General features: G+C 40.2%; 2 protein-coding genes across 2 annotated transcripts in view; both read right to left on the bottom strand.

Moving 5' to 3' along the window:
* bsnb (bassoon (presynaptic cytomatrix protein) b) overlaps positions 1 to 3,452 on the bottom strand; it is a gene marked incomplete at both ends in the record, with an annotated part of 82,619 nt that extends 79,167 nt beyond the window's left edge. The window contains one exon of the mRNA XM_083972240.1: positions 3,274 to 3,452. Coding sequence (XP_083828366.1) covers positions 3,274 to 3,452 — 179 coding nt within the window. The remainder of the gene's footprint in view (positions 1 to 3,273) is intronic.
* Positions 3,453 to 5,483: 2,031 nt separating this feature from the next.
* Positions 5,484 to 16,090, bottom strand: bap1 (BRCA1 associated deubiquitinase 1). The gene is made up of 17 exons (XM_083972267.1): positions 15,902 to 16,090; positions 15,563 to 15,592; positions 15,395 to 15,449; positions 15,129 to 15,261; positions 13,945 to 14,064; positions 13,502 to 13,563; positions 13,186 to 13,328; positions 12,098 to 12,176; positions 11,873 to 11,996; positions 11,500 to 11,638; positions 10,701 to 10,867; positions 9,999 to 10,135; positions 9,020 to 9,483; positions 7,608 to 7,843; positions 7,417 to 7,509; positions 7,257 to 7,329; positions 5,484 to 6,400 (listed from the first exon to the last, which is right to left on the bottom strand). The coding sequence occupies exons 1-17, from the start codon at positions 15,936 to 15,938 to the stop codon at positions 6,267 to 6,269; spliced, it is 2,226 nt and encodes a 741-aa protein (XP_083828393.1). The 5' UTR covers positions 15,939 to 16,090; the 3' UTR covers positions 5,484 to 6,266.
* Between the last annotated feature and the right edge of the window lie 1,037 nt (positions 16,091 to 17,127).

Here is a 17,127-nt window from a genome sequence, read left to right as displayed (position 1 = left end):
CTGAGATTGAGGAGGTATTTGTCACAATTTGCACATATGTGGGACAGACATTTCTTGCATGATTTAAAGCAATTCAAGTGGGCGTGACCCACATTAGCAGGCTTAGAACAAAAAAGTGCTGTAAAATACACTTTGACAAGCTGTGGAACCTGGTATCTTTTTGACGGAGGTGTCTGTGTAACTCTCCGTGTCCTACAGCTGTCATGGCGTCAGAAATAATGAGCTTTTTGCATTGTTTGTTTGAGTTGCGATGACCATTTGTTATGTGCAGCCTAGTGTTCAGTGCGTTCAAGGTAAATTAATTATGAAGACATACAGTTTGTACACTGTGTCTAAAAACATGACTGCATTCATTATTTCTATGAATTCTGATGGGAGTGTGGTTTTGTTTGGTTTTGCAATGAAAATGAGATTCATTTTGATTTACATTACTTAATACTTAAAGGGATGGTTCAACATTTTGTCAAATGCGCCTATTGCCATAATCCCAGTAGTTTTAGGAGTAGGTTCATTACCTTTAATTCTCGGTGCAAGCTGTTTTTAGATCGGCGGGGCAGAGACGTGAGCTCTGCACGGCACACGGTATTTTCGCCTTTCCCTCGTCAAACTCATCAAATACACAATCCAACAACACAAAGTTGTGACCTGCACATTCACCACACTATGAAATAATAATGGAACGTTACAAGACAGAGCTGTTTTCGAGGTAAATGCAAAGTCGGAACTACATTCCCGACATGGCTGCTGGGCGGAGTGACTTCAAAAGCGAAAATAGTTCACAGTATTTGCTTCATGTGTCGTAATGTTACATAATTATACGTTATTTAATAGTGTGGCAAATGTGTCAACTTTTCCATGAGAGCATTTTGGAGTTGTTGGATTGTGTATTTAGTTTGATGAGGGAAACGCCAAAATACCTGCCTCTGTTGCGTTAGCTGAGCAGCTCACATCTCTGCCCCACCGATCTAAAAACAGCTTGCACCGACAAGTAAAGGTAATGAACCTACTGATAAAACTGTAGCGATTATGGCAATAGGCAAATTTAAACTACCCCTTTAACATTATATAAAAAGCAAACTAACATTAGCTTACTGTATGAAGTAGTTCTCTTAGCATGGTAACATGTGTTGTTGCATGATGGAGGAAGAGGTCATCACGACCTCATTTTCAGAACAGAAAACAATGAGAAGACAATACAGCGCAGGCACAATGGGCACATTGTTGACCATGTTGCATATCTGGAGCTTGTCTTTAACACTAGGTAGTACTCAGAATGCCTGTCAGTGGTGGTCATCAGGTCAAGATGACTGTGCACTTAGTCTAAGCTGTTATGACTGGAGAAGAAAACAGCTATTGTGAAGCAGGAGGTTAGAGGCCGACTCCCTCAGCTTCATGGACTTCTACATGGGCTCACATTTAGCTCTTTGACTGCGATGAATAAAATATAATACGACCTTAGATAGAGCAACAACAAAAAAAATGCCTATATGGAAGGCACTTGTGAATAAGGTTATATATAGCATATTATGCCCCCATTCATATTAATAGGCCCCACTCATAAAATACTGCAGCTCATTTTAATTAAGATTAAAGTCTCCTATCTACAGTCTCAACCCAGCCACCGTTTCATTGTTGCTCTCCCTCTCCTGGCTTCTTTGTGGAAGACTATTTTAAGGTAATGCCCAAACTGACTGTGCAATGATCTTTAAGAAAAACATTTCATCCGGCCATATGATACAGCTCTACTCTCTCTCACTCTCATCTCTCATCCCTTAGCAGTGCCCTCAGTCTCTCAGCTCTCGCCGTCACTTTATGAGACACCTTGGGCTGGATACCAGAGAGAAATCAAGATATTAAAGAATCATGAGGTTACAAAGGAGCTATGAGCCTTTAAACCTTCCCCATAGCGAATATACAGGACGAGCAGTGAGTGCTTTTATAAACACTGAAGGTACTTGACTATTTGAAGAACGCGGCGTCGATATTGTGTCTTTCAATCACTTTGTGGGACAAAACAAACCAAGCGATAGGCAGGTTCTCCTGTATTAGCTCTGACAAGAATCTATATCTCTATAGACCTACAGTACAGAGACTGTAAGCAGGTGTGGTAAATCCAAGATGACTGTCTCTCTGCATGTGCTTCTTCAGGTCTACAACTGCTGAACTGTGTAATTAAGGCAATATCAGATCTTGTTGGGAGGGTAATCCCTCCCACACACCCACACAGAAAATACAGACCTACGGGCTCACAATAAGTGTGATTACGCACCAATGATCTGGGATAGTTGTTGGAATATGCAAATATTTTATCAGCCTATACGTTGCCTTATATAGTTCAGGCCAATACAGGGTGTTTCATAAATAATAGTCTGCCATAACGCTGGATGGATGCATTTCTTTATGGAGAGATGCAACACCACTCTTCCAGAAAAAAATGACCCTTCTCTGTGATGGAAAAACACATTTCCATATAACTCCATATAGATCTGAGCTCAGATCAGTGAGACAGCTGTGGCATATACGTTCCGGTCCTGTGCTCACAATGACGCCGGTGATATCTGATGGTAGCACTGTCATCCTACACACGCTGTCACCAGGACACAGACGTGTCCGCATCAGGAGGAAAGGTGATGGCTCACAATGAGTCGGTTATTTACTGACATTCACGTCAGGACATGTTGAGGAAATCAGCCTGTAATGGAAGCGAGACACTTGGTGCACCTCGCATCATTTACATTTCTAATTTATTTATCACCTGAAGCTATGGGGGCATTATTATTTCTGAGATCCTTTCCCAAGTAGTATCCATATTCACTTGGCACTGCATTTCTCACTACGAGGGGCAATAACGTCGCTCTTCCATTCATGACAGTTAGCTAGTGATGCCTCGGGACAGACACCGTGAAAACGGGCGTAGAAATTTTCTATTGAACCGTCTGAAAGCTATAGCCTATTTACGTATTATTGATTCTACATCGGAAGCGTTAGGTATTATATTTGACCGCGACCCAAACTCACGTTGACTGAACAGGGTGGTGCTGGCAAACAGCAGAAATGGGTCTCAAAAAAGGGGGTGGTGAATTGTGTTGACAAGGATATTGAAATAAATAATTAAGCACCCATTCAAGTCTATCTTCACGCAGTCGGTTGATCCTACAGCTATCTACGCTCCACTTCGGACAGATGTACGGTTCACGCCACGCTGCCGTGTCGCCTCCCCCCCAGATATCTCCCCACAGTTTGGCGGTGAAGCGTCCTAGCTATCGCGGCTACCTGTTAATCCCCGGCCCGGGTCCAGCCCCACTTCCTCCGGCGGGCGCTCCATTGCTGGGCTTGATGAGCTGTCCAGAGTCCGGTGGTGCTGAAATGGAAGCCGGAGCCCCTGCTGCAGGGACAGCGGGGCCGGGCTGTCCCGGCTGTCCCTCCCCTTCCATACTCGCCTCGTTCCCCATCGCCTCGGGATAGGTGTCGACGGAGAGAAACGATGTTGTAGGTGGTTCTACAGCTGTGGCAAAAACTCAGATGGAACTCAACGTAGCTCCCCTTCCGCCATCATCACCTACAATTCAGCATCCCGCACGGAGCAGGCGCGCTGACGGAGAGGGAGAGGGAGCGCGCTGACGCAATGGGTGGGAACTTGAGTGGCTCTTACGTGCGCGTTCACGGGGCTCGGTTATCTCAAGTCACCACGCAGATACCTCCGGGCACATTGAGGGCCACTGAGGGCCTCCCCACTTCTACTCTAGTCTGTCTGCTTCGTAAACCATTGCTGTTGGAACCTGAATGATATATATATATATCGATTTTTTTTTTTTTTGGCAAGACACACCAAACATTATGGGATGCATGTCTGAAATCTTACTATAGATTTAGAGCTGTAACGCTCATCAATTAGGCCTACAGGCAGGAAAATGAATTTGCACCCAATTAATTAGCAAACAATTAAATAAGTAATCAAGCAAAATTATGAAAATTTGAGATTTTCATATTTCATTAAAGGTTTTTTTTTTCCTTGTTTTTTTTGTAAATTGAGCAGAGAATAGTTGGGGCTCTAGCCTTTCAGACATCAGACATGGAAGAAGACACCACCTTAGTTTTTTTTTTTTTTTCATTTTCATGTCATAAAATGAACAATACATTTTATTTATTATTTATTAATGTAAATTAGACTATACATTTGAAGAATAATACATTGAAAACAATATACAGTATTTCACTCCACTGCATATTCATTCCATACTCACAATGTTAGAGGAGAAATAAAGTTAAGTAAGTAGTCATGATCTGAAAGAATTAGTAGATTAATGAATTAGCTTTACCAAGAGACAAGTAATAAGCAACAGTTCTGATAATCAATTTGGCTGTATCTGTTAAAGCAAAAAGAGCGAATAGCTACAGCTTCTCAAATGGAAGAATCACTGCTTTTCTTGTTGTGGGGATATTTAATGTATGTAATGTTTGATAAAACTTTGTGAAATTATACAGTAGAAACTTTATCATTAGACAAAATGAAGAAAAGTCATCATGGATAGGAGTTATTCCTTATTCTAACATGGTGGGTATGCATAATGCACTCATCGGAATATCATAATAAAAACCATTTCAAATCAGCAACATGTCCATGTTGGAACAATGCAGCATCTGTGGGATATTTTACAAAGGCACTGGTGGGCTATATGGTGGAGCAAGCCAACCAAATTCCAGGCAAACAGTGGTGACATAACAGTACAGCATGGCTTTATTTAACTCAAACATCTGCTCCACTCAAGATGTGTGGCTGAGGGATATTGTTTTTAGCTCCCACTCCCACATAGGCCACTGTGTGTATACTTTGCAGCTCTGCCAGAGAGAAAGTGTCATTATTATAATATTATCATACCAGTACTCAAACTTATCCTTAAACTGTGGTGCCCAAATATCTGGTAAAAATCTTAGAGCCATGTTAAGACTGATGGTTTTCAGCTCAGTGCAGTAAATGAATAAAGACTATTTACTAATTTGGGATTCAGCTAATTAATCTAATCAATCAATAAAAAAAAAAAGATCAAAATGATTTCACTCATCAAATTAACTCACATAACTACAATTGTGCTGTGGTCTGATAATCATGAAAACTTGGGATTCCTCTTGTAAACAGGTTAGCAGCACAAAAACACCACAGGATACTTTCATCTGAATAATGGTGTATAGCTACCGAAGTCACATTGTGTCAACACATTCCTACTATAGTAAACCGTAAGTCCATTTTATTGTGAATGGCATCTCCTTACAGCATGATGTTGAGGAAAATCTGAAATGGTCCCAGGCGTCCCTGAATCACTGCTCTCCCTAGTGTACAACGGCGGCCACTGCAGCACAACACTTTTATCTAATGAGCCTTGACATAAACGTAATCCAATATGTAATCATGGATCAACTGCTGTGGTCCGGTCACTTAAAAAACACATCAAAACACATTTTTCTTATGACTTTATTGTAGTATGAACTGGCAAGCAAAAAAAAACAACAAAAAACTGACCTCACTAGTCAATTAACAGATACATATGTACAAAACACACAACTGCACACATCCAATTGAATATTCACTCACTCTGAGATCCAATTTCAGGTACAAAAATAACAGAAGAGTTTCTTTATCATTTGAAAGACCTCAAGAGAAATACATACACAGCCAGAGACTCAGCTGAGGAGATGCTCCAATGAAAGGAAGAAAAAAAACCCTGATGCACCACGACTCGTTCAGATTAAAATTGTCCATGACGAATGTGATTAAAAGGTGCTTCTTTATATTATACAGTGAAATAAGTACACTGAATATACTGAAGATGAAATGCCGTGGATGATTAAAATACAAGGGCTTTTTTGTCAAAACATTCAATACTTCATTGGCACCTGGAAAAACCACCAAAGAGGGAAACAGCCGAAGAAATTCTGACCTATAGCAAAGTGTGTGCTGCTCAAAGTGTACTGACCCCGAGAGTGCAGAGAAGACCCTTCAATAAAAAGCATTCAGGTGCATCATTGGGTACATATTTCATATTTACAAACTGTAGTCAGCATTGGCACAAGGAGGAAATTTACATTGAGACTAAAATGGAGGAACATATATAAACAGGAGATAAAAGAACTGACCAAATACATGACTGATTTAGTGTAGAGGAGGAGGCTCCGACTAAAATACAACACTAAACCGTTTCATGAGAGAGCTCCAGGAGTGCAGTAACTTGTTTTTCCTATTATGTAAGAGAAGTTGTGATCATTTGTAATTACTGGCGTTTGGCCTTATAAGGTCGGGAGCGTTTCCTGCGGTCAGGCTTCCTCTGTTTGTGTAAGCGGCCGATGCTCACTCCCTGCCGACGACGCACCGAAATGTTCTGCTCCACGAGGCTGGCCAGCATCCCTGCAGGAGACACACACGGTGACAACGTATGGGGAGAGGATGAATGTCAACATAGTATTTAATCAGCAGGTTAAAGGGACAGTTCAACATTTTGGCAAATTGGCCCATTGCCATAATCCCTATAGTATTAGGAGTAGGTTTGTTACCTTTAATTGTTGGTGCAAGCTGTTTTTAGAACGGCAGAGCAGAGCTACGCTACGGAGGCTAATGGGAATTTCTTGGTTTCCCTCATCAAACTCATCATACACAATCCAACAACACCGCACATTCACCACGCTATGAGATAATAACGGAACTTCACAAGAGTTGTTGTCGAGGTAAATTCATGCAAAACCGCTGACGCGCGTTCCCGTTGGGAGCAGTTTTTCAGCAAACAGTCTTTGCATTTGCCTGGAAAACAACTCTGTCTCGTAACGTTCCGTTATCTCATAGCGTGGTGAATGTGCAGGTCACAACTTGTCCACGACAGCGTTTTCGAGTTGGATTGTATATTTGATGAGTTTGATGAAGGAAACCAAGAAATTCCATTGGCCTCCGTAGCGTATCTCTGAGCAGCTCGCGGCTCTGCTCTGCTGTTCTAAAACAGCTTGCACCGACAATTAGGTACCAAACTTACTGCTATGACTATAGGGATTATGGCAATGGGCCAATTTGCCAAAATGTTGAACTATCCCTTTAAATCACTTGAGCTCAGAGAGTACATACAAATACAATAACATGTGAAACATTTGGAAATCAGTCGTCCACTAAGAACCTGGGAAGTTAAATGCAACTTCAAAAAAAAGGTTCAGATTTTATTTTTGCAAAACAAATTTTAAGAATGAAAGCGGCAGAGCCAGGTTGTGATCAGATTTACCTTCTTGAGCCAGCATTGATATGAAAGTGCAGATGAACTCATCATAGTTGTGGGTCCTCCTCTGATCATCAATCTGAACAAACGCAAAGAAAAGAGTTTGTGATTTAAAGCCACTTTCACGTCGAAGGTATTGCATTGGTTAAAGGTCAACAAAACCTACTTTGTATTTCTTTCTCTTTTCCACTTCTTCCTTCAGATACACCTCATAACTGGCGATGTCAGCCTCTACACATTTAAGCAGCGCAAGCAGCTCCTGCAAGAGACGGAATAACATGAAGCGTTCCACACGGATCGGTCATACAATGGTAGATATTGCAGTGCATTATAACACTGGGGGTTTTCTCCACTTACCTTTGGGGAGTACTTATCCCCAGGAGGCTTGCTGTCTGCAGCAGTTTCCATAGCATTCAGCTTCTCCTTGCTGGGTTTCACATCTGCTCCATCTTTGCTATCTTCTTCTTTTACCTCCACAGACGGTCCCTCGCCTCCCTCGTTCCCTCTTTCCTTCTCCCTGGCTCCTGCTTGCTCTTTGTCTTTTGTCTTGTCCGGAGTAGAGGGACGCTTTGTGCCGTCGGCAGCCAAATCTACTGTATGGGCAAAAATTTACAGTAACAATAAATTGAAATTGGCTTGACACAGACAATTATCAAAAGTACTCAGTGTTGTACATATTACAGTCAATAATATGAGAGGCCCTACAATACGGAGTTATGATACCTGTGTCTTGATACGATATTATTGCGATAAATATTTTTTCAAAGGAGGTTAAATCAAAAGCAACTGGACTTAGTTATTTGTGGTTGTCCAGTTGCTTTCGATTTAACCTCCTTTGAAATACTATGACCTGGGCAAATGAGAATATGCACCGGCTTATTGCGATAAATATTGCAATAAAATGCGGTATATTGCCATTTATTCACATTTTTCAACTGTATAGATGTCTCCATATGAAAACTTTGTTGACGTCTGTTTTTTCTAATGAGATAAACGTCTTAGTCAGTTCAGATCAATACTTGGCATCCGTATATCGATTTTTCGAGCCACCCCTAATTAAAATGCTCTGACTCTAACATTAAACCACCTTTGTAAATAGCATGGATGACAACTAAGGATGTCACGATTATAGATTTTCTACGATTGTCAGAGAAATAATCACGATTATATAGATTAAATAATTGTACAACACTATAAACATGTAAAATTAAATATAGTCAAAATATAATTACATTACCAATTATGTCAACAAAATATTTTCAAATGTTTACGTTTTATCGTTTTTTTCTTACAAATGATGCGCTAACATTTACATTTCTACCAATTCAGTGTTACGTCAGGTAATTGACATTAACGTAATTTAACCCAGTCACTATGTATTTACCGTTACGTTGGCGTACAAAGCTGGGTGGTTATCCTGCAGGTGATGATTCATATCAGACATATTTCCTCACTACTTCATTGCAGCATGTTTGACAGGCTGGCGAGCCGTCGTCGACTTAATACGTCTGTTTGGAGGGAATCAGTTTCCTCTGCCAAACTTTACCACTCGGTCACGTCTCTGTCTGCAAAAGCTACACACGCGGTTGTTGAGTAACTTTGTTATCGTTCCGTGCGTGTTGCGCTGATCTGCCGATATGGTTCCGACATCATCTTTTTTGGAAAGTGACGGTATTTAGGAAAATAATCGTGGCGTTTAATACTGCGATTGATTGTGAAAACAAGTAATCGTGACATCCCTAGTGACAACAACGACTGCATCGACTCACTGGATGAAGGCAGAGCGTGGATGGCTCCGTCCTCCTGCAGACGTAACAGCGCCACGCTGACAGACGGCCCCAGCTCCCTGACAGCTCGATTGTGTCTGGAGTCCAGCCTCAGCATCTCGTCCTCTCCGAACAGCACGCGGGACAGATGGGACGCCACCGGACTGGACGGGCGCGTGGCGGCCTGGGAGCGAGCGGGCGAGCGCAGCGGGGAGTTGAAGGCGCTGCCGATCTCGGAGGCCGTGTCGGTGCTCTCGTTGCTGGGTGTGGGGGAGGGCTGCGAGGCGGACGTGATGCAGATGCCCCCCGTGCGGCCTTCCGTGCGTACAGAGAGGGGGGTGTTGAGGGCGTCTTTCCTCTGGACTTCTTTCTTCAGCTTCTCGGCCAAGACGCTCAGGGCGATCTGGCTTTCCATTCCTGTCACAACCCGTCCCGGTCGTGAACGCAGGCTTGATTTCCGTCTGAACCTTAAAAAAGCAAAAATAAAACGAATGTAGAAAAACTTGTCTCTGTAATAACCTGCACCCTGGACTCTCATCACCTTGCACTACTGATTGATCTACTAGTTTTACACTAGTCACGCATTTCCAGTCTTCACTCCATATATATATATATATAATTATTTCTTGTACAAAGCTGTATATACTCTTTAAATATTTTTTGTACAAAAACTTTACAGAATGTCTCTCTCTTCTTTGCATTTTTTTACTTTGTTTATCTTGTCGTATGCTGCTGTAAAACCTAAACTTCCCATGAGTGGGATCAATAAATAGTCTTCTGTTTTTAAAAAACTAAACTATACTTATACTAGAGCCACATCTCACAGTTGTATGCCTCCAACTAGTCAAGCAGCAGGACATATTGTCACTATCTTCCACTCAGTTGAATAAAAGCATGAAGTGTGGAGACATTTGTATGAAATAGCATGAGGCTAAATTGTTGACTTGTATTTTTTTTTTTTATCCATACACGCAGCACTAACCTGCTTGAAGCGCCTGTAGAAGCAGTTACTTCCTCCTCGTCATCTTCATAGTCGTCTTCGTCATCAGAGTATGGGGGCTTGGGTGGAGGCCCCGGCACACGAGAGCGACCGACTCCAGCAGCAAGATCCTCCTCCTCCTGACGACAGTTTGAAGAAAGTGATTTAAGGGTACATCACAAACTTGGGCCAAACAAGAACTGGCAGCAAATAAAAAGACAGTTGAAACTCTTGTTGAATAAGTCTCACAGTAGAGACGGCGAAAGAGGCATTCTGCTTGAGAGAAAGAAGAAGAAATGTTACCACTTTTTTTCTAGACTTTTTTTTTTTTTTTGAGAAATTTTTTACCACTTTTCTAATTTTATTTTTTTATTTTATTTTTTTAAGAAATCTTAATTTCTTTGGCCCTTTGGCCCTAATTGGCCCTAATTTGAACACAAATTGACAAATTGAAAAAGTTATGTTCTTCAGTCTCAGAACAAATTGTGTGTATTTCTGGTGTTTGCTTCAAACTTTTGTCCAATGGGGGTCCGTGGTCTAATTTGTGTCAATTTAGGGGTCCTTAATGTAAAAAAGATTGAGATCCACTGATATACAGAATACACCCTACTATAAGGCCTGAGCACACACACAGAAACAATGCAATGGGCTGAGTAACAGAAAACAAATCATTAACATTTATCTATTAAACATCTCATCATTCACCTGCATCGGGGACTTGGCGTAGTTGTGGTTGTCCAGGAAAGCAGGCAGGCGTTGAACGATGGGATTGGGGCTGGTGACTTGCTGAGGGCCTCCTCCAGTGGGGGCCGCTGGTTTGCCCATGACCTTTGCGCTGGGTGCATCTTTGGACTGACCTCCTGGCTCATCCACTGAATTTAACACAGGAATCAGCGTATCAACCAAACTTCATTTATAGAGCGCTTTTCATTCCAAAATAAAGCAGCCCAAAGTGCTTTATGATAAACTAATAAACAAAAAAGGCTTTTAGGCACGCACGCACGCACGCACGCACACACACACACACACACACACACATACTTTTCAAGTAAAATAAAAACACAGAGGAATTAAAAACACTGATTAAACGCTATCTTCCACTCGACAATTTGCAATTTGCAGTGGGGAAAACACTAGAGAGTGGATAAAAATAAGATTAAGTGGGTAAATGGCACAGAATAAAATAAAAATAAATAAGTAAATACCCTAACCCTATTAAATAATACAAAGGAATGAAATGGCAGAATTGCATTAAATTAAAGTTCAGTAAAGATATATTAAGACAATAAAAGCAATTAAAAAACAACAAAAGGTGCTAAAAAATCTAAACGTAATGAAAATGAACCAATCTCAGTTAAAAGCCAGACTAAAAGGTAGGTCTTGAGTTTCCTTTTATGTATCAGCATATGTATATTCATCAGTTTCATGTCTGTGATGAGCCCTTGGACAATTTACAAGATTTTAATTCAGTGAGAGACCGTGGGAACAGATCCAACTCCAGTACCTGAAGACGCCTGATTGGCTCCCTGGACTGTCACTGGCTCCGCGTCTGTCTCTTTCTTGACGGCTGTGCTGCTATCATCAGGGGAGGAGTCCTGCTGCTTCTTGTCATGGACAAGCTCTGGCTGGGTGAGTCTGATCATCTGAAGACGAGACAGAATAATATTCAAATTTAATCCCCCGCCCCAAAAAACAGAAAAAACACTCCTACGTGAGCAGACAGCAGGAGATCCTGCTTGGTCCTTTCTTTCTATTTTCCCTCTCAAAAACCCGCTTGGAAACACACAGATGTACATCACATGATCTGACATGCAGTAAAAACAAAGGATTTGATTGACTGATTAATTCATTAATAAGATAAAATTAAAGTTCCTGACCTTTTGAAGACCCTCCAGAACAGTCTGTCGATTCCTCTTCAGAATTTCCAGTTTGGACTCATACTTCATTCTGCGATCGGGCACCACCGCCATCAGGTTAAAGCGGATGTCATGGTATGGCTCACTGTAAAAGAGCAGAGCAGCAGCAGGAGGATGAAGTCTTTTAGAGTGTGTGTGTGTAGGAGGTGAACTGCAACTAGCCCAGCTAAATGATTGAGGACTCACCCAGCGGTGGCCAGTCCGATCCTTTCCATGATAACTCGTCGAGCTTTATCAGTCCATTCTTCCTCCTCTCCCCACGGCCCTAAAACACAGAGTATTATATTTAAAGTAGGCATTTTGCACATTAGAAAACAACAATGAAATGCATTCACAGAATACACAGCGAAGAAATGTCATTAAAAGTCTTTATCGAACAGGAGCGTTGCAACTTAAAGAAACCAAGAAATCTCATTAGCCTCCGTAGCGTAGCTCTGAGCAGCATGGCTCTGCTCCGCCGTTCTAAAAATAGCTTGCACCGACAATTAAAAGTAACGAACCTACTCCTGAAACTATTATGGGCAATGGGCAAATTTGCCAAAATGTTGAACTATCCCTTTAAGATACTGCACTGAGCACATACTGCTCCAAGCCGCCTCTACAAATAAAGAAAGATGTCTCTCCATTTTGCCTTAAATGTAAGACAGGAATTGGTGATCTTACTCACTGTTTCTGGTCTTGTGTAAAAATACAAAAATATTTGAATGATGTCTTATTTAAAATACATCAAGTTCTGATGAAGGAACTTGTACTTGACACGGTTTCCCTTCTTCTGGGTCTTCCTAGTGGCCGTGTAACTGATAAATATCAGAAAAACTGTATAATATTGTGACATTTTGTGCCAGGACAAATATTCCTCAGTACTGGATTTTGGATGAAGCCCCCTCAGTTGTGGGGTGGCATATGACATAGGGAATATACCCCTGGAATCTCTGACCTTGTACTACAAAACCAATGCGTTTGAAAGAATGTGGAAACCATTCCTTGATTATATCAATGTAAATATTTCTGCTATGATGACAAGAGCATTCGTGTAAAAAACTGTCTTCTTTTTCTTAATTTATTTCCCATTGATATACATCCTACATAGATTACCTCTCACATTTACTTGGAATTGATCTTTTGTTTTTTGTGTTGTTATTCCCAGTTTGTTTTGTCCTGTCTTGTGTGTCTTTGTTTACTGATACAATAAATAATATAATAAAAATATAAATATAATAAAATAATGAACACATTAAAAAACTTTAGATTAATACACTTCACAAAGGAGTTACCGTGGTCGATGGGGTAGGCCTTGAGCCCATCCAGCTCGAAGAGGCGGTCTTTGATGGGCACGTAGCTGACAAAGTGGAAAGCTTCCATAGTCCGCACTGCACTGATCCCATTCTGTTTCTCTGGCAGGTGCCTCGGCTCCGGTCTCCATAGAAACACGGAAAGAGAGCTTGAGAAACTGATGAATGCACAAAGCCTGCCATCTTTCACAGCATGGCAGACAAATCCCAGAAGATTCTTCTTCTTCTTTTTTTTAAACACAGAATCAGAGAAACCTTAACATTTAAGAAGTGAAGTGAACCGTCGACTGTAACCTACCTGGCATGGCTGTTATGTGCTCTGGCAAGCTCTGGGGCATTTCCTATTGCGTAACCTTTACTCTGAAAATTTCAAAAAAAAAATGAAACATGAGTGAAGGAGGATAGAGAGAGTTAGAGAGAAAAACAGAGAGAGCCTTTCAAGCTGCAAGTGATGCCAAGATGTGACTGCTGATACGAATGGAGAAATACAGTGAATTACTTTAACACATTCACCAACTGTAGGAATTTACTTTTGATATCTTAGCATTATCAGTTATATACTTGATTAATTTGATTTCACTACCAATTTCGTCCTTGAAAAAGTGCTTTTGTTAATTTTCTCAACTTACTACGATTCCTCCATATGTCAGCAATAAAGAAAAACATCTCAGAGCTGATGAATGAAAGCACTTCACCAAATTACACCAAACATAGCAGACAATTCATGAACATACATCTTACCTCTGGACTGAAGCCTTTTGTGAAAGCCTTCATGCGACTGAGAGTGGTGCCGAGCTCGACACCACTGCAGTTCAGAAGCACACTCAACAAGGCGTGTGTGGCACATGAATTTGGTATCAGCTAGATTGAAAGAAAAAAAAAACACACAAGACAAACACAAACCAAACAAGACAAGTTAGGATTTTACTAATTGTGTTTCCTATTGTATTATTGAAAGATGAGAACACTGTGGAAGGGCTGGAGGCAGCACCGTATTTCATTAATCTACTTGTTACAATATTAATCAGTAGTTTGTGCACACACTGACAGGTTTATAGGATCAACAGAAAATAAACATTGATTTTCATAGTTGTTTTAGTTAAATTTATCGTAGGTATTGTCGTGTACGTGAACATATATTATATATTTAGCTGTGATGGAGAGCCAAACATCTTCTGGCTATGGCGTATAAGTAACTAAACCTGCTGACTATCAACCATTAAATTAATTTTTGTGGCTACTGGTCAAGATAAGTCAGCAATTTTATGGCTCTTGTCAGGCCATCATTGTAAATAAGAACGTGTTTTTAATTGATTCCGCCTGGTTAAATAAAGGTTAAAAGTAAAAAAAATTAAAAGACTTTGAGCCCGGATAAATAATGAATGCTATTAGACATATTTCTTACGATTTGACTGAATAAACAATGGCTTTCAAACTAAAACAATTATCTGTACTGATGAAGACAGCGTCGAAACGCTTTGGGTCCTTTTTTATTTATTATTTAAAAAATCTCTGCTACACCTCAACAGTGCCTCGGGAGCTCTTCTTTTTTTGACTGCACCACCATCCTTCTACAGACAGTCAGTTTTTTCCTATTTATTTCGATTATTTTTCCCTTGAAGAGCACCTTGAGCCACTCTACATTTCCATACTCCTTTTTTCCCCCTGTGGCCTCTGCAGCACTCACCCTCCCCTCTATTTTTTTTTATCTGTACTGTTTCTTTAATGCATAGGTACAGTTTTTATAGGAATGAAATTGAGCACTCCATTCCATTATAAAGAGCACTGAAATGTATAGCATACTAGTGAATATAAACACATAGAAGTCTGCTGTATGCTTTATAGTTGTTCTTGAATCACAGACTGTGAAGAATGAATATCCCAGCAGTAACTACAGTAACATCTACCATCACATTAACACTTACCTGATGAGCAAAGAACATATCATTAACAATCTCCTCATCGATGACAGAGGTCTCGTCCACCAACGTGTTAACCTTCCTCCTGGATCGACGTTCCTCGATCCATTTGAACAGGAAAATGAAGCCATAGACAGGACTGGAAAATAAAATCATACCAAACATTGTTCACTTGATGCTGCTAAACGTGCAGCAAGCAGCAAGAAATAGAAAGCTCCTGATTTAGTCTACATGTTGGAAAACCAAAAAGACTGACTCTAGGCTCTACATACCTTTGACACTTGCTTTGAAGATCATAGATTTCCTCTACTTGGACTCCTTTGACACCTGCGGGACATAAATGCAAAGGAACGTTTTTCATTTAAACTTAAAAATACACATGTGTGTTGAGTTGTTGTTTCGACTTGGATAGGTTTAGCGACCGTATGGGAGCTACTCACCAAAATCTTCCACCAGCAGAGTGAAAAGCCCTGAAACGATAAAGGACTGAATTTAGAATTTCCCGATTCCCATCAAACACACCAGAAACCAAATCAAAGTGTAGCGTGTTGTTACTGCAGCTAAACGTACGACTTGAACTTTCGTTATTCGCGCCATTTACTTGCACAACATAATACATGTGAACATTGACTTTTTTATGTCTATGTTTTAACCCTGTTACGCACTAAGTTTACTTTATGGGTTTAATAAGTCGAGCTGCTTATGGAGCTCAACTGTTTCCTCTGGCTTTATGCGGATGCTAACATTAGTTAGCTGTGTTGTATGTCGACATTTCTCACCCGGGTCGCTCTCGAGCTCCAGCCAGCCTTTGTTCATCTTTGCATTTGAGCACAGCTGACTAATACTTAGGATGTCTTCCAGTCCATGTCGTACAGAGACGTGAGAAAGTTTGACAGTAACGTTGCGTCCATTCACGAGACAACTGTGAAGAGCTCAACGTAAACACAATAGACAGAACTTGTCGCTTACAAACTGCGTCATCAGGAAACGACGGCGGTTCTTCCCCCACTTCCTGTAGCCAGAGGAGCAAAACATGAATGAAACACACTCAGTTAATTAACACACATTTTATTAGGTGTAACAATATAAAACGGTAGACGGAATCAGATAATAGTTATAACAAGATAGCTTGTAATGGTTGATTAAAAAAAATAATAAAGTCAAGAAATTAAAAGAATAACATCTCAATTCCATCCAAAATTTGTGCTGCATCCTGCATACATAAATGCAAGCCAAACAAAAATTTCAAACTAATACTACTAATACTGTCCAAGACATGCAACATGTTGTAAATTAATGATTGTTGTTAATTTGGGAATTTAAAGGAGTATAGGGAATCCTGTTTTGGGAAAATGAAGTGTGGCTTATTTCTTGACTTTATATCATGTGGATGTAGCTTGTTTACTAAAACAAGTTTTGGTGTTATATTTTCTAACACATGTGTCCAAATATTCAAGACATGACTTCAACACAACATGATTCATAAGAGGTGCAAACAAAGCACATACAAAGCAATCCAAGTGACTTACATAAAATTAAAGACTGACAATACAAATTTAAATAATTCCACATATTTAATATCTAAATTATAGACCCCACACTTTCGCTTAGTTATTTAGGAAAGCAGCAATTATTTTAAATTAAAGTGAATTTTAATAATGCCTATTCAGTACAACACCTGTATTGGTCTTGTGCACCCCTGCACCCATATAAATAGTCAGATGAGTAACTATAAATTTAATTTTAATTTAACTTTATATTTATTTTATTTTATTTACCTGCTTTTTAAGATAGTTACATGTGTTGTTATTTTATAACCACGATATAGTGAACCATTTTATTTTGTAAGTAGGTCTGTTGTTGTTTTAAAAGACCATGGCTCAATAAGTAAATAAGACTTCTGCGAACCCCTAATGTCCTTTCTTCTTCTTTTTTCGCTTTCTTGAATTTTTTTTGTGTTTGACGCGCTTTTTCAGCCCCGGAACCCTCGTTGGAGTAACCACTC

Source organism: Trachurus trachurus, assembly GCF_905171665.1.
Source record: "Trachurus trachurus genome assembly, chromosome: 5".
In the NCBI taxonomy this organism is placed as follows: Eukaryota; Metazoa; Chordata; class Actinopteri; order Carangiformes; family Carangidae; genus Trachurus; species Trachurus trachurus.
The sequence above is the reverse complement of the archived record's forward strand: the minus strand, read 5'-3'. Positions and strand labels throughout refer to the sequence as shown.

What these genes read in the sequence shown, in the direction of transcription:
- bap1 (XM_083972267.1), bottom strand. Translation starts at nt 15,938, where the DNA reads ATGAACAAAGGCTGGCTGGAGCTCGAGAGCGACCCGG. An exon ending in GGAGCTCGAGAGCGACCCGG is followed by an intron (nt 15,593 to 15,901) that starts GTGAGAAATGTC and finishes TTATCGTTTCAG; the next exon opens with GGCTTTTCACTCTGCTGGTG. An exon ending in GGCCTACCCCATCGACCACG is followed by an intron (nt 12,177 to 13,185) that starts GTAACTCCTTTG and finishes TCTGTGTTTTAG; the next exon opens with GGCCGTGGGGAGAGGAGGAA.